The sequence below is a fragment of the Dendropsophus ebraccatus genome, chromosome 2, assembly GCF_027789765.1.
Source record: "Dendropsophus ebraccatus isolate aDenEbr1 chromosome 2, aDenEbr1.pat, whole genome shotgun sequence".
NCBI classification, from domain to species: Eukaryota; Metazoa; Chordata; class Amphibia; order Anura; family Hylidae; genus Dendropsophus; species Dendropsophus ebraccatus.
Window position 1 is genome coordinate 43,453,040 of NC_091455.1, and position 26,142 is coordinate 43,479,181.

General features: G+C 42.5%; 1 protein-coding gene across 1 annotated transcript in view; it reads left to right on the forward strand.

Annotated features, from left to right (window-relative positions):
• Nucleotides 1-26,142, forward strand: part of LOC138784397 (uncharacterized) — a 56,853-nt gene that overhangs the window by 19,918 nt on the left and 10,793 nt on the right. The window contains exons 2-4 of the mRNA XM_069959952.1: nucleotides 15,670-15,806; nucleotides 20,156-20,248; nucleotides 22,952-23,029. Of these exons, the coding sequence (XP_069816053.1) occupies nucleotides 15,670-15,806; nucleotides 20,156-20,248; nucleotides 22,952-23,029 (308 nt within the window). The remainder of the gene's footprint in view (nucleotides 1-15,669; nucleotides 15,807-20,155; nucleotides 20,249-22,951; nucleotides 23,030-26,142) is intronic.

Below are 26,142 nucleotides of genomic sequence, written 5' to 3' on the forward strand. Positions count from 1 at the left end.
TTTATTTAATTATTTTTATAAGTTTTATTTATATAATGTGAAAGGGGGGGGGTTAACTTTTATTGGGGGAGGGGCTTTGGGGTATTTTTAAAAACATTTTTTAATACTTTTTTTTTTTTACACATTTTAAGTTTTACCTATGCCATAGGCATAGCATTGATCAGTGTGGTGGGCGCTCTGCTGATTGAGCCTGCCTGTAACAGACTCAAGCAACAGAGCGCCAATCGGACCACACAGAGGAAGGTAAGAGACCTCCGGCGGTCCGTTAAAACGATCGGGACCCCCGTAGTCACACTGCGGGGGTCTCAACCAGTAAGTGACAGGGGCTGCCCCTGTCACTTACACTTAAACGCTGCGATCGCGGCATTTAAGGGGTTACTGGATGCAGCGATTTCTTTGGATCTCTTATGATCATAGGATAATTTATTAAAGCAACTCTGTACCCACAATCTGAGAAAAAAAGTATAGTGCTGTTCGGTTGGATGTTTTACTTTCCAATTATAGTATAGATGGTATTGGTGTAAAGTGTGTACTTATTTTGAGGGGTTAGGATGAATTAGGGGAGGATGAGTCCATTGATGGCCATAGTACTTGATTATAATCTCCCACTAATATTAAGGATGCAAATTCCATGTTCCTAGCCTTACTTATCACTTTCTTATTGAATGTTTGTTGGTGCATGCTAGTGGAGTAGATGGTTGCCAATGTGTAAGATAGATTATATATCTGCCTCCTTTGTCAACATGTATGTGATGGGGAGAAAAGGAGACCCGATCACTGATTGCAATTGCTACTCCTCCCTTCTTATGAGACGCTGGTGTGACACATATGTTCGTGAACTTTGTATGATTTAGTCTATATATCTGATGCATTTAGATGAGTTTCTTGCATACAGAATATTTCTGTCTTCTCCTTGACTGCATCATTCCCAATAGGGACCTTTTATACGGGGAATTAACATTAAGGGACATGATTTTGAATGTCATATTGCTTTTATCGTGCCACAATAAGGAGACTTCCTGTATGATATTATTTTAGAGTATTCATAGACATTAAGGTATAATTCTTTATTCATCTTAAATCCACCCCACCCCCAACTTAAAAAATTCTATCCAGGAGTGGGGTGGGTTTGGCCTCTCTCCCAGGGTGACGGGTTTCCTCCAATATTACAGAAACAGCATTGAGAATAAAGGAAATAAGAAACATACCTTCATCCTCAGCGCCCTGTGCACTATAGAAAGATATGAGAAGGTTAGATACTTCTAACCTGCTGATCATTTCCCTTTGAAGGACTTGTCTTACTTGATCAGGCATTTAATATCTCTATACAATCCACATAAAAGTTGATTAACTTGTAAAAATGTTGATTTACTAAACTTTACTGCTTCTGAGTGGCGGTATGTAGAGTGGCCCAGAGCAGAACTCACAGTTCTGCTGGTTGTTATTGACAGATTGTGACAAGATTGTGATAATTTCATCCACAATAATTTGTATTCTTGGGCCATGTTCACACGGCGTAAAAAAACCGGCTGTCCTGTGACCCAGCCGGGTCACCGAACGGCCGGTGTTTGTGAAGATCATCACTGCCGGTACTGCAGTACAGGCCAGATGATCTTCCTGTGTGTGCCCGCATCCCAATTCACCATAGCCGCACGGTCCATTGCGTGACTTGCCAGGCTTGTGTGGCCGCACAAAACTGACAAGTCAGTTTTTTGTGCGGCCACTAGGGATCCCGGCCTGAATGTATACTATGTGTATACACTCCGGCCGGGATTCCCTCAGCCTGCAGTGCACGTAAGTTTTAAATTAATTATGGCCATTGCTGCAAATCAGCAACAATGGGCGTCATTTATTCAAAACTTACGTTGTGAGAACATGGCCTTGGTTTGTATTTTATATGTTACAAAAGTCACTTTCCTAATGGGTCTTTATTACAAAAAAAAAAAAAGAAGGCTTCATAATTCCTCTAAAGTCCCTAAAGTTTACTGTTTTCTCTTTATAGTCATAGCCTATGTGATGTTACCCTGCAGACTGCCTATGTGTGTGCTCTCCTCCCTATCTACAGCCTATGTGATTCTACTCTGCAGACTGCCTATGTGTGTGCCCTCCCCCCTATCTACAGATTATGTGATTGTACACTGCAGACTGCCTTTGTATTTGCTGCCCTCTCTATCTACAGCCTATGTGAATTATCCTTCTAGTACAGATGTATTCTTTCGTATCTTTAAGAGATACAGTATATAGTGTATTATACTCATCTGCATGGACTCCTGTCTCCCTCTTACTGCTTTGTTTTCCACTATGTTGTTCTGAGGTAGCATCCTGGCATTGCCATGTCCACGCATTAATTTCTAATAGGTTCATGCCTTTGGCAGGTGTATGCCATGGTTACACTGCACAGATCTTTTACCTTGCATTTTCAAGTGTTTGCGGATCTTCTAGCTTCTGACCTTTCTGAACTGTGTATCCAGTAACCCCTTCTAGCTTGCAGATTCTGTATTGACATAACCTCCTGACTTGACTCTTGAACTGCTCCCTGTTAACCCTCTGCTTGCTGATTTTGCATTTAAAAGACCTCCTGGCTTTTGACCTCTGGACTGATATCTGTTTATTCTCCTGCTTGTTGTATTTCTCTCTTCGAGCCCTCCTGGTAGTGACCTTGCTTGTTGACCATGTTAACTTCTTTTGGGGCCCCTGTGATGGTTTGCAATAATTCTCAATCTCACTACTCTGCAGACGCAACACAGGTCCCAGGCAGCCTAGTCTATCCAATTTCACAAAAGGTTTCGGTACTTGTGACAGGGCTCTCCCTAGGTATCTGCACATGCCTCTTTATAAGGCTGGGTTCACACTATGTATATTTGAGGCTGTATTTGTGAGGCTGTATAGCAACCAAAACCAGGAGTGGATTGAAAACACAGAAAGGCTATGTTCACATAATGTTGAAATTGAGTGGATGGCCGTCATTTAATGGCAAATTTTTGCTGTTATTTTAAAACAACGGCTGTTATATTGAAATAATGGCAGTTATTTACCGTTATATGACGGCCATCCACTCAATTTCAACATTGTGTGAACAGAGCCTTTCTGTGTTTTCAATCCACTCCTGGTTTTGGTTGCTATGAGGACCTGACTTGAGGACCAAATACTGCCTGAAGTATACAGTGTGTGAACCCATAAAGGTGTTCTGGATGTCCCTTCTGTAGTGTGAGGTTGCAATGTGGGAACATACAGACTCCAGAGTAACGTATACAGCAAAAAGTTTTTCTTGGACAGTCTTTTAAAGATATAGTGCATTATTTCCAATAACTGCGCTCACAAAGTGTGTTTTACGTATGAGAAGTAGTTTTGCCAGTGAGCTCCCATTAGGAGGTTCTTGTAAAGATACTACTTTAGCAGTTGGACTATAAATATACAATACTTGTGCAAAGTCTGGAAGGTACCTGGAAGGTACCTTTTCATATATGCACAGCACAGCTGTTGGGGGGATTCTGGCAACCTTGGCTACAGTTGCGATAAGTAAGAAAAATAATTCTTCCTTACCGCTGTGACTGATCTGTCAATGCTGGCGAAGTACAGAGGGACAAGTCCAGTAATACAGGCTCTAGGTTTGCATGTCTAGCCAGAGCTAACCCCTCAACATTAGCTAAAGGATCCGAGTAAGAAACAGTGGGATACATCGGCTTGTAGCACTTCTCCAACTGCTTTTAGTTAAGTCCTTGTTTAGACTAACAGGACTTCAGGATAAACTTGAGTGTGACAATCCCCCACAACGTGAACAGGTGTGATCTCCTCTCTGGTGACAGTTAATTTCTTTTGGAATTTGCAGGTCATATCCTGGCTTTCAGGAACTTGTAGAAAAATAGAGCTTCAGTCTCAGAAGAACACCCTCAGGAACTCTGCTCTGCTCTTTACATTTGAACAAGAACTAAGACAGGACTTTTTTCCTATTGGGGGAGCATTTTTAGAGCAGAGAGTATAGGAGAAGCATACTGTATACTCCTCTCTGCTCTGACAATACATATGTTTACATTCCACATGTACTGCTCCCTGCGGGGGAGGTCCTGGCGACAGATTTGAAACACCCTCACTGTATAAATGGTCTCTAACTCGGTGTATGCATACAATCTGATGAAGGGCTATTTATTTCCTGAAACGAGTCATTGTTTAATCTACTTGTTTTATTGTTTTAATCCTCTCCTTTGAACTGGTTTTATATGCCAATAAAAACAAAGTATTTTTTACAGCGCTAACATTTGGAGCATTGTCTGTGGCAGTTGCAGGATACTTTCCAGACAATATTTTTCTACTATTTTGCCTATTGAAACAGGCGAGATCTAGTTCATCCGTCAGGAAGCCCTCTCCACGACAAACAGCTCCCCCTGCCTATGGGTTATATGCTTAAAGCTCAAGGGGCAACAAGGAGGACCCATCTATATCTATACCTTATTTTTTACACCTAACAGGATTAAATGAGGTACCATCCTCCCTGTCCTTTTTCTTTCCTCCCATACCTCTTATCCCTGGCTGAGACAGGACAGCTCCGGCTGATTGGCTTAGCAGGCTGTCAGTGAGTGGAGCACCCGGAGAAGCAATCAGGAGGGCATCGGGGGAACGCAGACGGGTCATCATGGCCTCTTAATTAATTTTTTTAAAATATATTCACTTTTACAATGCTATGGACTCCATTCTGGCAGTGCCATAAACTTTAATAATAAGAAGAATCGCAACAAATTTCACTGCAAGAAAATTGCAGCATTAAATTGGCCGCAATGTGGTACATGTTAATGGACCCTTGGGCTAGGTTCACACTATGTAACTGTGCGGCTGTATTTTTTATGCGGCTGTAAATGTGCGGATGAAACTACGGCCGTGAGAAAAAATAGACATGCGGCTCAAAACATACGGTCATTTACTTGGAAATCTGGTTCAACTAAAAATAACAAATAAAATCTTAAGAAAGTGATGCAAACACCTCTGGATGCATCTAGGAAAGCAGGGAACACAGTTTACATGAATTGCTATTACCGGGGTTTGCGATCCTCTGCACTAATGCCGATGTCTCTCATGGTTAATCTATTGAAATAATAAAACAGATTTTATTTGTAATAAAGACCCTTTCGTTGTTCAATAATTAAATTCTAACGAATCCATCATTTTGCAATTAAATATACTGTTAAAATAAATAGATATATAAATAAATGTATATTTATATATATATATATATATTTATTTTTTGACAGTATATTTAATTGCACAATGATGGATTCATTAGAATTAAATTATTGAACAACGAAACTGAATTTATTTAATCGAAAATGTGTTTTATTAATTAAATATTAATTAGTACAGGAAGCTCCATAAGCCGTTAATTCATATTGCCGGCAAAAGAGCTTTCTGTACTAATCATCACTTTACTTTAATGAAAACATCAAATGTTTCTTCTAATTATGTTATCACAATAGCATTATTAGAAGAAACATTTAGAATTATATGTGCGCTCAGCTGATTGGCTCAGCGCACATATAATGAGCCGGTCCGCAGCACAGTGACTTCATTGTGCTGCGGACCAGCGAAGAGGACACATCGGGGTGAGTATAGAGCTCTCCCCACCCGCTCCCCTGCACTTCACCCCTCCCAGCAAGGAAGGGGGGTCACTTAACCCCTTTCTTGCTGGGATGGGTGCAGTCTGACATCAGTCTGGCCCCCCGGGGGTTAAGGGGGATGCAATACATCCTCCCTTAACCCCTTGGGGGCCAGAGTGTAAGCAGCGATCTGTAAAGATGCTGCATACTGTAAGGAGCACAACACCGCTCACAATGATGGGTGTTGTGCTCCTGTTTGTGTGTTTTTTGTGTGTTTCTCCCTTTTTGTTTTTCAGATATCGGTATCCTGTGGATTACGTCGGATTCCGTGGACTACGTCGATGACCAGCGTTTTTTTTTTTTGTTTTTTTTTAATAAAATGGTCAATGAGGGGTGTGGAGGTGTTTTTATTTGAATAAAAAAATTTTTTTAACTTGTGTCTTGTCTTTATTTCTTTACTTTATAGACTTAGTAGTGGAAGCCGTCTAATAGACGGAATCCATTACTAAGTTGGGGCCTAGTGTTAGCCGGTATAAAATGGCTAACACTAACCCCCTATTATTACCCCAGTACCCAATGCCACCAGAGTACTGGGAAGAGCCGGGTGCCAGTGGTCCCGGAGCGTCAAAATTGGCGCTCCTGGACCGGGCGGCAGCAGGCTGGTAAGATTTAGGCTGGGGAGGGCCTAAACCAATGGCTCTTCCCACCCTGGTGTTACCAGGCTGCTGTCGTTTGGTTTTTAACCCGGCTGGTTATAAAAATAGGGGGGACCCTATGCGGTTTTTTTAAAAATAAATAAATAATTTAAAAAAACGCATAGGGTCCCCCCTATTTTTATAACCAGCCGGGTTAAAAACCAAACGACAGCAGCCTGGTAACACCAGGGTGGAAAGAGCCATTGGTTTAGGCCCTCCCCAGCCTAAATCTTACCAGCCTGCTGCTGCCCGATCCAGGAGCGCCAATTTTGACGCTCCGTGACCACTGGCACCCGGCTCTTCCCAGTACCCCTGGTAGCATTGGGTACTGGGGTAATAATAGGGGGTTAGTGTTAGCCATTTTATACCGGCTAACACTAGGCCCCAACTTAGTAATGGATTCCGTCTATTAGACGGCTTCCACTACTAAGTCTATAAAGTAAAGAAATAAAGACAAGACATAAGTTAAAAAAAAAATTTATTCAAATAAAAACACCCCTCATTGACCATTTTATAAAAAAAAAACAAAAAAAAAACGCTGGTCATCGACGTAGTCCACGGAATCCGACGTAATCCCCAGGATACCGATATCTGAAAAACAAAAAGGGAGAAACACACAAAAAACACACAAACAGGAGCACAACACCCATCATTGTGAGCGGTGTTGTGCACCTTACAGTATGCAGCATCTTTACAGATCGCTGCTTACAGTCTGGCCCCCAAGGGGTTAAGGGAGGATGTATTTCATCCCCTTAACCCCTTGGGGGCCAGACTGATGTCAGACTGCACCCATCCCAGCAATGAAGGGGTTAACTGACCCCCCCCCCTTCCTTGCTGGGAGGGGTGCAGTGCAGGGGAGGGGGTGGGGAGATCTGTATACTCACCCCGATGTTGTCTCTTCGCTGGTCCGCAGCACAATGAAGTCACTGTGCTGCGGACCTGCTAATTATATGTGCGCTCAGCCGATCAGCCAATCAGCTGAGCGCACATATAATTCTAAATGTTTCTTCTAATAATGCTATTGTGATAACATAGTTAGAAGAAACATTTGATGTTTTCATTAAAGTAAAGTGATGATTAGTACAGAAAGCTCTATTGCCGGCAATATGAATTAACGGCTTATGGAGCTTCCTGTACTAATTCATATTTAATTAATAAAACACATTTTCGATTAAATAAATTCAGTTTCGTTGTTCAATAATTTAATTCTAACGAATCCATCATTGTGCAATTAAATATACTGTCAAAAAATAAATATATATATAAATATACATTTATTTATATATCTATTTATTTTAACAGTATATTTAATTGCAAAATGATGGATTCGTTAGAATTAAATTATTGACCATTGAAAGGGACTTTATTACAAAGAAAATGTGTTTTATTAATTTAATATATTAACTATTAGAGGCATCGGCATTCGGCATCATTGCCGGCTATTTTTGAAGTACTCCGTACGGACCGCCTGTCAATCCACGGCCGCATGTCTAGCCGCAAACAATGGTCTTGTTCATTTTTTACGGGTCCGTTTACGATCGGGCCGTAGATTCATACATAGTGTGCACTGTGCAGCCGTATATCCTATACTTTCCAGCGTACGCATGAACCACCAAAAATACCGCTGCACAATTACAGCTGCAAATACAGCCGCACAGTTACATAGTCTGAACCTGGCCTTGAAGCGTAACTGTCAGATTTTTTTTAAATTGCAGAAATCAGTAGTATAAGCTATTTTAAGAAACTCTGTAATAGGTTTTATCAGCCAAAAAAGCCTCTTTCTGTACTCAAGAAGCAATCTCCCAGCCTCCCCCCCTGACTTCTTATCTGTGCATTATCAGGCAAACACGTCTTCATTACAGAGAAGCCAGTGAAGACGGGCTCTGCTCTCTCCATTCTATCCTTATAGAGGGGGGAGGGGCCGAGGGAGATGAGGGAGCAGGAAGAGGTGACTTGAAGGTCAGCTGTTTGTAGACTCTCTGGGCACCTAAAACGCAGGATTCTGGGGTCAGAAAGGTCAGTGCTTATCTATGAACTTACTGAGAGAAGATTGCAGGGTGTTGTGCTGTGCAGGACAGCTCCGTGCTCAGTCACTCCTAACAGACCCTCCCCTCTCCATAGCCACATAATGGAGAAAGAAATCCTGCTGCTTCTGATGTGAGGGGGGAGGCTGGGAGATTGCTTTTTCAGTACAGAAGGAAACTCTTTTGGTTTATAAAACCTATTACAGAGTTTCTTAAAATTGCTTGAACTGTTGATATTTAATGTTTTCAAAAAAATGACCCTGAAATGACAACTACGCTTTAAGCTGAGAAAATGCATATCTTAAAGGTAATCTGTCAGCACCTGGACCTGACTGTGTGCAGTAGGTAGTATTACACTGGCGGTCATGTTACCAATTTCAATTGTCCTACTGTAATCAAAGAGTCAAAGAGGAATCATGGTATAGCGATCGTTTTGCGTTTTGTCACATCTGACAACTCCTTCCTCCTCCCTCTTCTGTATGAATATTCTGTGCTACTCGGCCTTCTGCATGATTGCACTACCTTCACAGTCCCTGCATGCACTGCTGATGTCAGAGGCTGTGCACCTCCTGTATCATGGTTTACATCAGCAGCGCTTGCACAGATTAGGAACATAGCACAAGCACAGGAGCCCGAGCAGCACAGATTATGCATACAGAAAAGGGAGGAGTCCAGATGCTGACAGATTCTCTTGAATGCATACCAGTCATTTCAAAATGACTACCGCATACCTCTTCTAGCTCATTTTTCTGATCATTGGAACCCTGCCGATCAGAACTTTTGACATGTCTCTGTGACAAAACAAAGAAGCCCAACAGCGTCCAGTAGTGTAACTCTTCAGTGAGGGTTATTCCTAAAGCCACATACACAAAAGCAACGTTTCAACCCAGCAGGGTCTTTCATCAAATCAGGCTTGAGCATAGCTCATGGTATTAGGCCATGGCACATGGCAAGACATGGTATTAGGCCATCACAGATGGCAAGACAGCGGCCATTCTGTGACACGGCTGTGTCACAGAACGGCTGCTGTCTAAGATGAACATCACTTCTTCTTAATTGGAACAAGGCCTTAGGGTCCATTTACACAGAAAGATTATCTGACAGATTATCTGCCAAAGATTTGAAGCCAAAACCAGGAGCAGACTATAGGCAGAGTTCAGGTCATAAAGAAAAGCCAAAGATTTCTTCTCTTTTTAAATCCATTCCTGGATTTGGCTTCAAATCTTTGGCAGATAATCTGTCAGATAATCTTTCTGTGTAAATGGACCCTTATGCTGGGTTTACACGGAGCGATAATTTGCCCGATCGTACGATTAACGATTTTGAAGTAACGATTTTTTTTTTATAACGATCAGCATTTAGACTGTACGATATATCGTACAGAAAATTCGTTTTGCGATCGCTTAAGCCTATCTCACACATAGGGAAAATGAGTGAACGACTGTTTACACGGAACGATCGGCAACTTCTTTGCGAACGACGAACGACGATTTAAGAACCTGTTAAAAGATCAAAATGAACGATTTTTCGATCGTTCGCCGCGTTTACACGTACGATTATGGTTCGAATTCGATCGTTATCGGGAAAATTCGCCCGATAATCGCTCCGTGTAAACCCAGCATTAATGTATTTAATTTAAAGTCAATGGGAGTTGAGAATGCAAATGACCTAAAGAGCCATCTGGACTGTGTTGGGCTTCCCATCCCAGCCAAAGCCAGGCTGGATGGGGTTGTGTAGCCCTGGAACTAAAAATAGACATGGTATCCAATGGTGGAACCCACATCTAGGGGTCCTTAATGCCACATCCTGAAGATATACCAGAAGTGTCCCAGATATAAATACCTCAGTAAATTTGACTAATATTGGGGTGTTCACGATAAAACTGTGAACAGGATGTAACAGTAAGATGTTAACGTGCTTGGCTCACATATCATTAGCACTGAACCATAGCTTTAGTGATGGGAAATTCAGACTAATTACCTATTTGGCACTCATTTCGATCTTCTGGATTTTGGCATGATGTGCACAATGAAAATGTTTGTTTTCACCGCTTATTCCAGTTTGTCTTGGAAAATGTGGCTCACTCCCCCAAAACACACAAACCTCAAACACTGTGTTAGAGTTTGCAAACTTGTCAGACTTTCGAAATATTTTTGCTAGACCGCTCCAAGAATGTTCAGTTTCGCTTTGTACAATAACTATTCTCTCCTGAATTATTGTAATACTTGTAATAAAAAATGCGGGTATAGTCTGTAGTCCTGCTTAGCTTGTGCAGATGGCAGATACATTTGGAAACTAATGCAGACACCTTCACAAACATCTTAAAGTGAATGTACAGATTTTTTCCCTACATTACCTAGTTGACACCAGTGTGGAGATCCTGGTAGTGTGATCCATTTTTCTAAAGGCAGCCTAGTTCCTATGATCGGTGCCAGTTTCTTCATGTGCACCGGCCCGCTCTATGCACTGGAGGCAAGCCCGGGGATCCCACTGTAGCAACATCCTCTCCCATCAGTGATGATCCTCCATTTGAATCAAGTCTGGCCTTGTCACAGAGGGAAGGGGATATAATTACACTGTGGGTGCCGGGCCGGCCTCCAGTGCATAGGGCAGGCCGGTGCACATGAAGAAACTGGCACTGATCGTTGGAACCAGACAGTGTGTTTTTTATGCTTTGGTAACCTATGGCATAGTGTCATGAAGCAAAGAAGGTAAAATCAGGTGTGCCCCCCCTACACCCATACTGTATACTGTATGTAAAGGAGAACAAGTGTGCTTTTTTTTTAGCACAGTAACTTACATGACCCTGCCACGTTTCTTTCCTATGCATCCAAATCTTGTGTTTCCTGGTTTTCTTGTTTTCCTTGTGCCATAACCCCTTTAAGTGTTGCTGGTGTAGTATGCAGCCTAATGTTGATAAGGATGATGTTGCTAAGCAGTTCAATTGACTCAGACTCTGCTGTAGAGGATTCTCACAGAATGGGCAAGTTGCATTGTAGTCAACTGAGAAAATTTTACTCACAGTCAAGTTTGAAGCACGATCTCCCCTAAAAGAAAAGACAACCTAAATGCCACTAAGTACTAACTCCAACCTATGCTGGCAAAAGTTAGGTAAGAGAGTCCTTGAGCATCTGTTACCTCTCTCACAGCCAATTCAGAGGAACAGGTGCTCGAGTAAAACGTTCCTCTCAGTGTGGATTGTAGGTAGTCTATGGTGATACTTTCTTACTTCACATAATGCCATGGTCACCATTTACATGTCCCAGAATTGACCTTTAGCAAACGCAGTAACTGCAGGAGGATGAAAGGTTACTTGCTAGCAGCAGTACCAAATTAGGTTCAGGGGCCCCAAGAGGTAAAACATTCTCTTCACTGTAGAACTGACCTGAACCGTAGAACTGTAGAACTGAACCATTTACATGTCCCAGAATTGACCTTTATTAAACGCAGTAACTGCAGGAGGATGAAAAGTTACTTGCTAGCAGCAGTACCAAATTAGGTTCAGGGGCCCCAAGAGGTAAAACATATTCTTCACTGTAGAACTGACCTTATCGAAAGTATTGAAAACTTTAGTGGATTGGGTGCAGGGGCCAGAAAAGGAGAAAAGTGGATTTGTTACATGTTTTAGCAGGATTATAGGGAGCAGGAAACTTGGCTAGGCTGGGTGTGAGGCCTAGCACTGCTAATAGTACTCTACTCAGCCTCAAAGCTGGAAGACACCTCCTCACACTACTCTGGCTAAAGCCAGTTCCATCCATCTGGATTAGGGAGTTTGACTTTTTTGCTGTCATTGGTTGTTACCTGGAAAAAGGTGGACCTGAAAGACTGTGACCAAATCTTTGCTTCCTTAAATGTGACCAGTACACAACAATGTTAACCCTTGCACTGAACAAATAGCTCTGTGTATACTATTAGGCAGTGTTTGTCAGTGTGACAAGTAAAATAGCAGCACCTACAAAAAACATGATACCTAAAGATGCTAAACATGGTATTCCTCAGCCACATGACAACGTTAGGCTTGGACACGGGTACTGTGACACTGCACATGAATCCCTTCTCATGTATTTAAAGATGCAAGTGATCATTGAAGCTTTTCTATTTTATCTGCTGCCGCTTATCCCTAGATAGGAAAGGTTAGAATTTTACCATCTGTTCCTTTCATCAGGCGCACATAATAGGCACAAGCTTTTGGGAAATGCAGAATTTTTCACTGTGAACTTCACAGGAAAAAAAAAGAGTCACATGTCACAAGTAGACTCCACTCGGAAAGTGACAGCCCTTCAGCATAACTCCCTTCCACTAATATCTTGATGGCAAAGTGAAGCACCACTAACAGAGGTAATGCTGCCCCCTAGTGGGTAAAACATAGAAACCTAGAGGATTGACAGGAAAAAAAAAGTTCAATTGGTCCATCTAGTTTTATTTATTTTATTTATTTTTTATCCTATTTATCTGAAGAGGCTTTTCATTCAATTTTCTTGAAGATTTTGTTCTACTGTTTTTAGGAATACTTTTCCTAAACTTCCCTACAATTAACTGTCAGATTGTGCCCAAAGTTCTTATTTAGAAAAAAAAGAAAGTTATTTTTTTAAAGGAGAAGTCCGGAGAAAATTTTTATTAAAGTATTGTATTGCCACCCAAAAGTTACACAAATCACCAATATACACTTATTACGGGAAATGCTTATAAAGTGCTTTTTTCCTGCACTTACTACTGCATCAAGGCTTAACTTCCTGGATAAAATGGTGATGTCACGACCCGACTCCCAGAGCTGTGCAGCTTTGGCTGCTGGAGAGAATGATGGCAGGAGGACACTGAGGGACACAGGGCACTTAAGAGACACTCAGCATCCCTCTGCCATCATCCACTCCAGCAGCCACAGCCGTACAGCTCTGGAAGTTGGGGCGTGACATCACCATTTTATCCAGGAAGTGAAGCCTTGATGCAGTAGTAAGTGCAGGGAAAAAAGCACTTTATGTGCATTTCCCATGATAAGTGTATATTGGTGATTTGTATAACTTTTGGGGGGCAATACAATACTTTAATAAAAATTTTCACCGGACTTCTCCTTTAACCTTACATTTGGTTTACACCCATCTCAAAATTGGTGCCACATCATTAGAACATGCTTTCACTTTTTTATAAATAGAAATCCAATCTCAACTGGCCACTTACTTCACTTCCCTCGCATACAGGGTGGACAGGTGATGCTATGTAGGGAAAGTTTGTGTTTGTACTTAATACAAAGCAATGTTAAGATCAGATTCTTCTGCATTCCCTGGCAATACATAGTATGGATAGTGTTTTGTGTAGGCCTAGTCTTTCCTCCACCATCAATAAAAAAAAAACAATTCTGAAGCCAAAAAACAAATATTATGTTGATCAGTCTTTCCCAGAATGAGGATTAGCCATTCCATTATCTGTATATTATGGTCATGTGTCCGGATTATGACTTTCACAGTCACAAAGAGAATCTCTTTGTACTTTATTATCTCAGACCTGTCATGAACATTCTGATGCGGCCATGTAAAAACATCACAATTCAAATGACTGGTAAAGCTTCTTCTGCTTCACATCTCGATAGCTTCTTATAATATGTTTTGTGGGACGCGAGGTGAGCAAAAATCTGCAATTGTGGGATTTGTTTTTCTTTTAATTTATGGCATCTACATATGGGCGAAATAACATTATATTTTACCGGTAACAGCTTGGACATTTTTACATGTGGCAATATTAGTAATGTTTAAATAAGAAAAGGGGACCAATCTGAATTTTAAGGGGTTTAAAAAATTTTAAAAACTTTTCTTAATTTTTTTTAAATCTTGAGGTGACGTGTACATGGAAAAAATCTATTGCTTATACAGAACAATTAAATATTTAGTCCTAGGGTTGCCTAAAAAACACAGATACATCCATAGATCTCCTAGGTCTGTATCCATGTTTTCCAGGTAGCCCTAGGGCTGCATCTATCTTTCCCAGGCATCATGATTCAATGGTCGAGTGTTTAGGTTTGGGTTTGGCCGGGTTTGGTTCGCTCATCTCTAGGGATAACTGATGCACTGACTATAATTATATCATCGGTGAAATACTAAGTAAGACTATGTTAACACTGCAGCCTGAGGAAATCCCGGCCGGAGTGTATACACTTGGTATACACTCCGGCCGGGATCCCATGCGGCGCCGTAGAAAACTGACATGTTAGTTTTCTGTGGCCACAATTCAGTGAATAGTGGGCACAGAAAACCCTGTCAGTTCACACAATAGAGCGAGCTGCTCCGGACACTTGCTCTATTGTGTGCTGTGGAAGTTCTGATGAGGGATGCGCCCACATCAGAACTGCAGTACCAGCCGGGATGGTCTTTTCAGAGACCGACCGGGTCACGGAACGGCCGGTCTCTTACGCCATGTGAACTTGGCCTAACAATAACTGGGACTGTTTCCTGTGATGCACAGCTATTTGACTGTGTTGTCCGTGGTGCTGAACATAGAGTGGAAGCTGAACACAAACCAGCTTTCTGTGTTGATAACTTTTGAACCACAAGAGATATTGAAAAGCTGACCATGACAATCAATTTCTGAGACAATTCTTGTCTTCTTTGATATGCTACATGACCATCTTCCCATTGGAAAATGTTGCGCTTGATCCAATATGGTAGCTTTCAAGATGGTAGCCATGATGGCCAGATATAGCCTAAATAATAGACCGCCTCACCCTGGGGTATTCAGCTGTAAAGGAAAGATGGATAGATCTTCATAAAAGCATCATAAATTAGAGAAAGATCATTTTAAAGCTCAAATGAATCACAGGGTTCATAAAGGCCAGTGTATATAGATCCCTCACTTGTCAACCATCTTATCTTTTGGAAAGAATGGGTGAAAGGCTAGGATAAGGCATGCTAAGGGGAAATCCACAGAGAAATGTGCAGGTTACACAGCAGGCTTTGCTGCAAATTCATCATGGAGAATCTATTGCATGTGGACCTACTTTAACATTTGTATACAGGTTGGACATAGAGTTGAACAAATCTACTCGGAATCCAAACTTCCTAGAATAGCCATTGATTTGGTTCATATGGGAGGGAGGAAGAGGGGGAGATGGACAGAAAAGCTCACACAGATTTTTGTGTTTTCAGCAGAAAGCAGCAGCTCAGAATTGAGGGAAGGAGACTGAATAGATAATAACAAAGTGCGGAATGAATTGTTAGTCTCACCATGTGCAGCAACATAAGTTGTGTTTCAGTGAAATACCGTTTTAAGACAAATAGATGTAGCATAGCAATAATAGCGGCTACAGATTATTCAATAAATTGCTATACAACTGCATTATTATTCCTTTGAACTGTTTTTGTTTTACTTTCTTTTCAGTTTTCCTCAAATATAGTATCGCCATTCCCTTCCTGATAATATTGTTGACAAGAGCTTATTCCCGTCCGTGTGTACCCGATAGAAAACAAATGCTGCAAAATCAGGAGAATGTCTTGGTACGCAACATAGACTATGTGGTATGTATATCTGTTTCTGTTAGTGGTTAAGCCATAGCTATAACACTTCTTTTCATAATTCAGTCGCAAGGTTCTGCCTATTTTATGCCAAGTACAAGGCCAAGGCTCTGTTCAGACGTTAAAGGGGTTGTCCAGCGAAAATCTTTGTCTTTTAAATCAACTGATATCAGAAAGTTATACAGATTTGTCATTTACTTCTATTAAAAAATCTCAAGTCATCCCATAATTATTAGCTACTATATGTCATACAGGAAATGTTGTTTTATTTTTAGTCTGACACAGCGCTCTCTGCTGACATCTCTGGCCGAGACAGGAACTCTGTCTCAGATTTATATGAATCCCCATAGAAAACCTCTCCTGCTCTGGACAGTTCCTGTCTCGGCCAGAGATGTCAGCAGAGAGCACTGTGTCAGACTGAAAACAAAACATTTCCTGTATGACATTTAGTATGGGAAGACTTGAGTTTTTTAATAGAAGTAAATTACTAATCTATATAACTTTCTGACACCAGTTAATTTGAAAGAAAAAGATTTTCACTGGACAACCACTTTAATATGAATCCTAACAGATCTCCTTTCTGATATGAGAATAGGGCTACAGATGGCAGTATTCTTGCTTTATAAATAGGGAATGTACCACCAGGTACATTGCTATGGGCTTTTTACATTAACAGACCGGTGCTGGCACAGGGATGCCAGTGGTGTTGCCTTTTTTTGGAACAGCCGTTAGGTTCCTGCACATGGCGGTGGTTTATTTCCAACCACCGGCATGGCTTTAAGCAATGGGGGTGGATCACCGACCCTCAGTGTGACGAAACCCTCTCCTTTCTATAACGCAGCTCCATTAGAATCAATGGAACCGCACCATAAAAGAGGGTTGGTGGGCCTGCCTCCAGTGCTTCATGCTGGGCCGGTGCTCGAGAATAGACCGATGCTGTGTGTGGCAACCAAGCCACAGTTAAAAAAAAAAAAACGACTTTGCTACTGGCATGCCGACGCCGGTCTGTTAATGTAAAAAGCCCATAGCGATGTACCTGGTGGTACATTCCCTTTAAATAGAACAAAACCCTTAATGAGAAAAATCCAAATTCTTGTTTCTTGTTGTTTCGTGTGCCACACACATTGCCACACACAGGCCCCGCAATCCTCGGTGTGGGCAGCACATGAGTGGACCTAGGGTCAGACTCGGTCCCAGCCTCCACCAAGTTAACCCAATGTGCCGCCAGGGCGATAGTGTCCCTACCTGCCAGTTCTTGTCTACGTGTCCGTGGAGGGATTAGGAACTGGAATCGCAGGAATAGACAAGGGGGAGCTGGGACCAGGGTATTAACCTAATGGGCAGCGATCAGGAACTGACCACTGGCTCTTTAAATACAGGACCAGGAGCCCGGACCAGAAAGTGATTGGTCCGGACTCCTGAGTCCTGACAAGAAACACATGAAAAGACTGCAAGCTGGGTGGCAGCAGCGTCTGCCACTCAGCCCGAGTCTGACTCTGCTCAGCTGAGCGTTACTTTGCTCAGCTGAGCGGCCGTACGTCACTGGAGCCCGCAGCGCCCCTGGTAACCAGAGACGCCATCGGGTCTTGTGACATCACGCGACGCTGGCCAGGAAGGCGGCGCTGCGCTCCAGCCGGGACAGACGTCGCTGGAGGGCGGTCAGGTAAGTTGCTAACAATACCACTAAGGTGTTTAAAAACAAAACACAAGCTGCAGTATGCGACCAGGAAAGGTGTAGCTGCACTACAGGTCCCAGCAAGCCAAGATGCTGCAGCAAAAATTTGTACTGGGAGTACTTTTGGTGTAGTCTATGGAGTCTGTGTGTACCAGGTGCTGTTTGTTTTAGAGCACCCATTACGCTGCACACTGCACAGCCAGGATAGGTGTAGCTGCACTACAGATCCCAGCAAGCCAAGGTACAGCAGCAGCAAAAATGAGTACTGAGAGGACTTTGGGCATTTTATTTGGAGTCTATGTGGACCCCATGCTGTCCCCTTTCTGGCACCAGTCGTTCTGCACAGTGTGTAGCCAAGATGGCGGTAGCTGCACTATAAGTCCCAGCCAGCAGCCAAGAGGAGGCACTAAAAAATGTAGTTGTAGCTTTTAGAAGGACTGTTGGGTTCTTTGTGGATGATTCCTGCCTAACAGACACTATTATTCCCACCCTAACACTCTCCCTGACAGACAGCAGCTCTCTCCCTAATCTCATCCAGCCTACATCTGAAGCGAGCATCGCGAGATCTGATTCTTATATGCTCAGGTCATCTGATCTGGCCAGCCAATCGCTGCTATGGACGTGCAGGGGTTCCCACGTGATGCTACAAGCTCCCAAAGCCTCTCCTGCATGTTGATTGGCTGAGAAAAAGCCGCCAAACAAGCAGGAAGAGGAAGAAGCCATTTCTTCGAGTATCGCGAGAAGCTCGCCTGAGTACCAAGCACCTTTGAGTACCCAGTATTACAAGTACATCAACTAATACAGTAGTGTTTCTACATTGTATTGCTACAACAAACTTGGCAATAAGAGGCTGAAATCAAGTAGACTGACAACTATGACTCATATGTATATATACTCATGGAGCATCACCAGGGTCATAAATCTACTTTACAAATTGTGCCCGGGGGGTGCATGCACCTCCAATATCCTTCCGTTACATTTTCATCTTGCGTAAATGAAATGTTTCTGTAAAGACATCTGTTCTCCCATGAAGATGACAAAGAAAGATTTGTAAATCATTAAATATTTTATTCTTTTTGTTGTTCATATTTCATTATTTATTTAATGCAGACAGAAACTGATTCTAGGCATTAGCATTCATCATCTCTCACTATGGGAAAAGTATTTGATCTGTGTGGATCTGACTTCTAGAATTAATCACTAGATTTTATTTGCCAATCTTTACTCCTGTCTGAATGATATAAAAGCATAGATGCTTAAAGGGGTTATCCAGCGGTACAAAAACATGGCCACTTTCTTCCAGAGACAGCCCCACTCTTGTCTCCAGCTTGGGTGGGGTTTTGCTGCTCAGTTCCATTGGAGCTTAAAGGGGTGCTCCAGAATGGGGGCACTTTCTGGGGGGGACTGGGGAGGAGGTGGCTGAAATAAAAGACGTCCATTCACCTCCCCGGTTCCAGCGGCGGGTCACTCATCACGGCGCTCCGGTCCCCGGTTCCCGGCCGCTTCCTGGTGTCTGACGCCGCCTGAGACACTACATTTCAGGGCCGCTCAGCCATTCAGTGAAGGAGGTCGGGATCCAAACGGACTTCAAACGGATCCCGCCTCCTTCACTGAGTGGCTGAGCGGCCCTGAGATGTAGCGTCTCGGGCGGCGTCAGACACCAGGAAGCGGCCGGGTAACCGGGGACCGGAGCGCCGCAATGAGTGACCCGCCGCTGGAATCGGGGAGGTGAGTGGCCGTCTTTTATTTCAGCCACCTCCTCCCCCCCCCCCCCAACAAAAAAGTGGCCCCACGCTGGATAACCCCTTTAATTGCAAACCACACCTGAACTAGAGACAAGAGTTGTGTTGTCTCTGAAAAAAAGTGGCCATGTTTTTGTAGCACTGGATAACCTCTTTAAGCACCCACCCATGGATAGGCAATATATAGTAACACCTGGAATACCGAAGTAGTAAAATTAATCTAGAATCCAGTGCAAATAAGTGGGGTAAATCTATGCTGTATTTTCTGCAGGAACTGGTGTATTCTTTCCAGTCTTTCCAGACACAATATTCTCTGCTGCCACCTCTGTTTATGACAGTAACTGTCCAGAATAGTAGCAAATTCCCATAGAAAACCTCTCCTGCTCTGAGGTGGCAGGGAGAGCACTGTGTTGAACTGGAAAGAAAACACTTCCTGTAGGACATACAGTAGCTGATAAGTACTGGAAGGTTTTTTTTAATGGGAGTAAATTACAAATGTGTATAGCTTTGTGACATCAATTGATTTAAAAAAAAAAAAAAATTCTCCAGAGTACTCCTTTAAACATTTTTGATATGATGAATGTAGATCATTTGTTCATACATATTGACATTTAGGAGCCAATGTGTGGTTGTGTAGGATTTTGCACAAAAATTAAATGATAGCCCTTGTTTTAACAAACTTTGCAGAAATCTGACTCCTCACCCCTCCCTGAACAAGACTATGGGGGGAATGAGATGGAAGAGACGCGAGTTTAGAGATCAGAAGCAGAGACACAAACATACCACAGAAGCTAACTATACATATTAGATCTCATTTAATTTTTATTCACAGATTATACTGTTCACTACTGCTAGTTGTAGATCTACCTGTATTTGTTAGTATTTGATGCCTTCTGTTCTAAATGTATGTAATGTCATCTTTTTCTTCTCTTCAGAAGCTCTCACTGGCGGAAAATTTTACCACTGTCTGCAAAACTAAAAAAGATACAAGCCTGACATTTCTGGATCTATGCAACGATTCTGCAAAGGTAGTCATTCATTCATTCATTCATTCATTCGTGTACATGTTCAGTAGTTGAAATGGTTGGCGATTAAATTGGATTACCAAAATTACCCTTAATGGTTGCTATAGCCTAAAGTAGAGTTATAAGATTATAACTATTATTATAACTATTAATAAACTAAGCTCATAACAATAAAAGGTGACTTTACCATTAGCTTTATGCATCGTTTGCGCCTTCAGGATAACATAAAGGATTGCGTAAAATTTTAAAGGACCAATAAACCAAGAAATGAATCATAAAACAACAGGAGTTAATCTTGCCCAGACAGTTATTCAGGCTGCAAGATTATATTTATAGTACTGGAAGGAAAAAAGTTAAAGAGTTAATTTCCTCTTGATCCAGGCAGAGAATGGAAGTGGCTTAAAGGAATATTCCCATCTCAGCTAATATAGTTAGTTGTTTTGCCCGGACTGTCCCAGTTTTGAATGACAAGCCCTGTCCCTGTGGTAAGCTCTGCCCCATTAAGACAAGCCCCGCCTCTGTGATGGCAAGCCCCGTATCCCGGGTCAGCCCCTATGTCTCTAACTATAAGCACTTATAATCTTGCCTCTAATTTCAAGGCCAGGGAGGTCGCTCATGTGTCTCAGCTCACAGAGCCTGAAGGAAGAGAAGATGTTGGGGGGATTTTGACAGCAACAGTGGTAAAAACAATTATTTACAGAAACTTTGGTTAACCCTTTAAAGAGGGTTATCCGGTAAGGTAAAATACATGTTGAATCATTCCCCTTCCTGGAGAGGGGGATTTCCCTTCCAGACTCCTCTATCCTCCTCCAGGCCCCTCTGTCCCCTCCAGACTCTTCTATCCTCCTCCAGGCCCCTCTGTCCCCTCCAGACTCTTCTATCCTCCTCCAGGCCCCTCTGTCCCCTCCAGACTCTTCTATCCTCCTCCAGGCCCCTCTGTCCCCTCCAGACTCTTCTATCCTCCTCCAGGCCACTCTGTCCCCTCCAGACTCCTTTATCCTTTTCCAGGCCCCTCTGTGTGCTCTAGACTCCTCTATCCTCATACAGGCCCCTCTGTCCCCTCCAGACTATTCTATTTTCTTCCAGACCCCTCTGTCCCCTCCAGACTATTCTATTCTCCTCCAGGCCCCTCTGTCCCCTCCAGACTCTTCTATCCTCCTCCAGGCCACTCTGTCCCCTCCAGACTCCTTTATCCTTTTCCAGGCCCCTCTGTGTGCTCTAGACTTCTCTATTTTCCACCAGACCCCTCTGTCCCCTCCAGACTATTCTATTCTCCTCCAGACCCCTCTGTCCCCTCCAGACTATTCTATTCTCCTCCAGACCCCTCTATCCCCTCCAGACTCCTCTTTCCTCCTCCAGGCCCCTCTGTCCCCTCCAGACTCTTATATCCTCCTCCAGGCCCCTCTGTCCCCTCCAGACTCTTCTATCCTCCTCCAGGCCCCTCTGTCTCCTCCAGACTCTTCTATCCTCCTCCAGGCCACTCTGTCCCTTCCAGACTCCTTTATCCTTTTCCAGGCCCCCTCTGTGTGCTCTATACTTCTCTATCCTCCTCCAGGCCCCTCTGTCCCCTCCAGACTATTCTATTCTCCTCCAGACCCCTCTGTCCCCTCCAGACTCCTCTATCCTTTTCCAGGCCCATCTGTGCCCTTCAGACTACTCTATTCTCCTCTAGGTCCCTCGGTGCCCTCCAAACTCCTCTATCATTTTCCAGGCCCATCTGTGCCTTATCTTCTTCTATATAACTTCTTTATCCTCCTCCAGGCCCCTCTGTGCCCTCCAGTCTTTTGTCATTCTCCTCCAGATCCCTCAAGCATCTGAAGTGTATGGGTAGCTTAAAGAGAAACTAAGAGCAGGTTAAAAGGCTTATGTTCCTATAGGGCCAAGGACACAAAGGAGGAAGGTCATTTTTTTACCTTCCCCCTCAGCGCGGTTTTCACTAAATCTTAAGCTCAATATGCAAATTAGACAGCTTGTTGCACTGGGGGCGGGACTAAAGCCCTCCTACACTACAGATCACCGATCCACCCACTTCTCTTAATGATTCTTATCAGATGCTCTGCAGGGATAAGCAGCTGGAGCGACGTCACTGTAGAGTGCCGGATAAATATTCATGGGCTGGCCAGGGCAAATCAGTTCACTAAGAGTGATATCCCCACCCCCAGTGCACCAAACCACCTAATTTACAAATTGAATAAAGTGAAGATTTAGTAAAAACAGCGCTGAGGATGAGAGTAAGAAAATTATGCTAAGCAATACCGATGGGGACTTTGTATAGAGGTGAAGATGGTGCTGGAGCCAAGAGCCTAAAATGTTTATCTGGCAGATTATGCGGAGACGAGTTGTGGCTGGAAGAAGTCTTCATGATGGCCGGGTCAGAAGGAGAAGAAAAGGAAAAGTGAGTGACTCCAAGAAGACGCCCCCTGTGAGTGAATGGATGTAACTGCACTGTGATCGCCTATCTTAATCATTTGTCCACATAGCTGACAAAGCTGGCACTGCCAGCAAGCAGCTTCAGAGATCTTCCTCTTCACTCTGCTTGCTGGCAGTGGCAGTGATTGGTATACGGTAAGTGAAAAGGATGATCTCTGAAGCTGCTTGCTAGCTGTGGTAATCAGTTAAGTGGACAGAGTAGAAAACTCTGCTTGCTGGCAATGGCATTTTAGTCAAGTCTATACTTCAGTGTATCCATTTTGTTTTCCCTGTTAGGTAGATGAGACAAGAGGAAACTTCAAAACAAACTGCTACAATTATTCCAGAAATTTAACAATGTGTTGCCAATTCAAGGTAAAAAATAAATTAATCAATAAATAAATAATGTTCCCAATATTTGTTTGCTTGTGAAAAGTACTTTAAGAGACTCTATCAGTAGGTTTCTGCTGTCTTATCTCAGGGTAGCATACACTTGTGACAGGGAAGCTGAACAGAATGATGTATCACTTACACTGTTCTGTGCAGATGATTCTGAGATCTCCTCCTAAATAACATGGACAATAAGTTGTCCTCTCCATTAAGTGCATGTGCCCAGTAGTCCTAGATATTCATGAGAAGCAGAAAACTCCGCCCACCAGCTGCTAATTGGAAGCTATCTATCCATGCTGTGTATAGGCAGTCCACTGTCAGTCAGCAGCTGGAGGGCGGGGGAAGGGTGTAGCAAGAATCTTATTCTCCTGCATATTAGGAGAACGACTGAACAGAATGATGTAAGCAATACACCAATCTGTTTACCATTTCTGTCAATAGTTAATATTGCCCTCATGTAAGACACCATAAACCTAGAGACAGATTCCCTTTAAATATATGACTAAGTTCCCTATGTCATGTGGAAAGTTTGTGAAATTCCAAGGTTCTGTCTCCTTATTTGTGATAAGCGCTGTGGGATCTGTTGATGCTATACAAATATAATTATTATTATATGAATAAATTGACAGGTGACTAAACTCCCTCCCAGCACAGCAATATATATATATATATATATATATATATATATATATATATATATATATATATATATAGATAGATAGATAATGAGCATAAATACACAGGGGAAAACGTTATCCTATCTGGATAACAAGCATTATCTCTAGCTGCTAACTATGACCTGGAAATAACAGCAGTAAAAATGCAAAACACAACAATATGCATAATCATATAAACCTACAATAATTTGCACATATCAGCAATGCTACTGTAGGCTTGGATAGAAAGCATGGCTGCAGATGCTGCTGGTTTTGCAAGTGATGTTACAAAAATGACTGCTATGTTCTGGCTTGATGAGATCATCAGGGTCATACATGATAGATACAGTGGCCTACATGGGACATACAGGGAATAGTTTTTTCACCTAATTGATTGTACAAATGACCAATAGATAGCGCTATTGCAACATGGCTTTAAAAAAATAAAAAGTGTACACTACTTGACTGGGCACTGCAGCAGCAGGGGAGCGGGCTGGGACACATAGATGCTTTCTATCAGAAATGAACCAGAAGGTTGAATTTTCACAATGTAATTCTTTATAAGTGTGCATGCTTTATAATAAAAAGAAGACATTTGTACTATTACCTACCATGCTGTATGGGAAAAAAAATAAATAAATAAATTAAAAAAAAAAATTATATATATATATATATATATATAAAGAAAAAAAAATTTAGGATTTACATTAAGGGGAGCTCTCATGACATAAAATATCACAAAACAAGGAAGGAGCATGGGAGCATGAGGATAAAATGTAGCATAAAAAATTCAAACGGTAATGCGAGAAAAAAAAACTGAAATAGAGAATGTGCTCATATCATTTTAAGTGGACAGTGATTGAGCGAGGGGGAGGGGGGGGGTCCTCTAGCCAAGTAATTAACCTAAAATAATAATAATTAACCGGAAAGGGAGGGTATATATAAAGACAATCAAGAAAGGATAGGGAAGAAAAGTTATAGTAGGGAAGATAAGTATGATCCAACAGACTGGTCCTTATTCCATGTGGGGCCTTAGCGTTCTCTCATTGTGTTGTCCAGCTTTTGAATTAGCAGCCAAGAAGATGAAATAAGTCAGCCACGCCATGCGCTTCCGCACGTACAACGCAGCTTGTGTAGGGCACAAGATTATATCAGATGGTAGATCCGTATGGAAAATCTGCGAACATGGGGAAATTCCCACCATATATGTTGTGTAGTGTCCCTAACGCTGCACTTGAGGAGGCACAAAAGCTGAGGCGAACATTTGTACTAGGGATGAGCGAACCGAACCGTTATGAACCCGATTCGTTATGAACTTTGCAAAAACCGAACCGAACTTTGAGAGAGTTCGTTACGAATCTGGTAAAAATAACAACGGTGACGCAAAATTGTACTTTTTTCACAGAATAGACCAGGATACAAGGGATTATTACTGCTATAATGCCTTGTATCCTGGTTTTCTGTGAAAACCAAGATGTGTGACGTCACTCCCCAGCACCAGGAAGTGCCTGTGCGCACCAGCAGCTTCTCAGTGTGTGGCCAGACTTCACAGAGAGAGGAGCTCCGTATTAGATAGAGAGGGAAAAGAGATAGATAGCCAAACAACTAGATAGATACAGGGAGAGATAGAGAAGGAATAGAACGTGTTAGTGAGAGAAGCAGGAGAGAGGAAGAGAAAAAAAAATAACAAGATCCAGGGAAAGCTGAATATAGAAGATAAGGTGATAGGTAGAGATAGGCATCTAAATACAAAAAATAGTGAGATCTAAAGAGAGATAGGGAGTTAAAAAAAGAGATAGGGAGAGAAAAGTGAGAAAAGAGTCAGGACAGGTAGCATTGAACCAGCTCCTTTCCCATGAACGAGAGTACACGCTACACATTGCTGCTTTGCTGGGTGCCGTCAACCCCGTTTAGCCGCAACCAAAAAAGTTTGTTTCTCATAAGCTGTTATAGGTGAAGTAACCTATAGCAGCAAAACTTATTGAAGCCCTCCCTAGAGTGTGGCGCAAAGTCAGCGCCCCACAAAACCTGTCCATTTAAAAAAGTTTAAAAAAAGTTATAAAAAAAAAAAAAACAATCAAGTGCTGCCTCCTTCTGCTCCTCAACTTGTCTGTTCTCAACAATACTGGCCTAGGTGCAATCAAGTGCTGCCTCCTCCTTCTCAATTTGTCTCTTCTCAACAATACTGGCCTGGGTGCAATCAAGTGTGGCCTCCTCCTCCTGCTCCTCAGCTTGTCTCTTCTCAACAATACTGGCCTGGGTGCAATCAAGTGCTGCCTCCTCCTCCTGCTCCTCCTCAACTTGTCTGTTCCCAACAATACTGGCCTGGGTGCAATCAAGTGCTGCCGCCTCCTCCTCCTCAACTTTTTTTTTTCACTATTTTTTTCACTATTTTTGCACTTTTATTCACTTTTATTTTCATTGTTATAGCAACTGCAACAA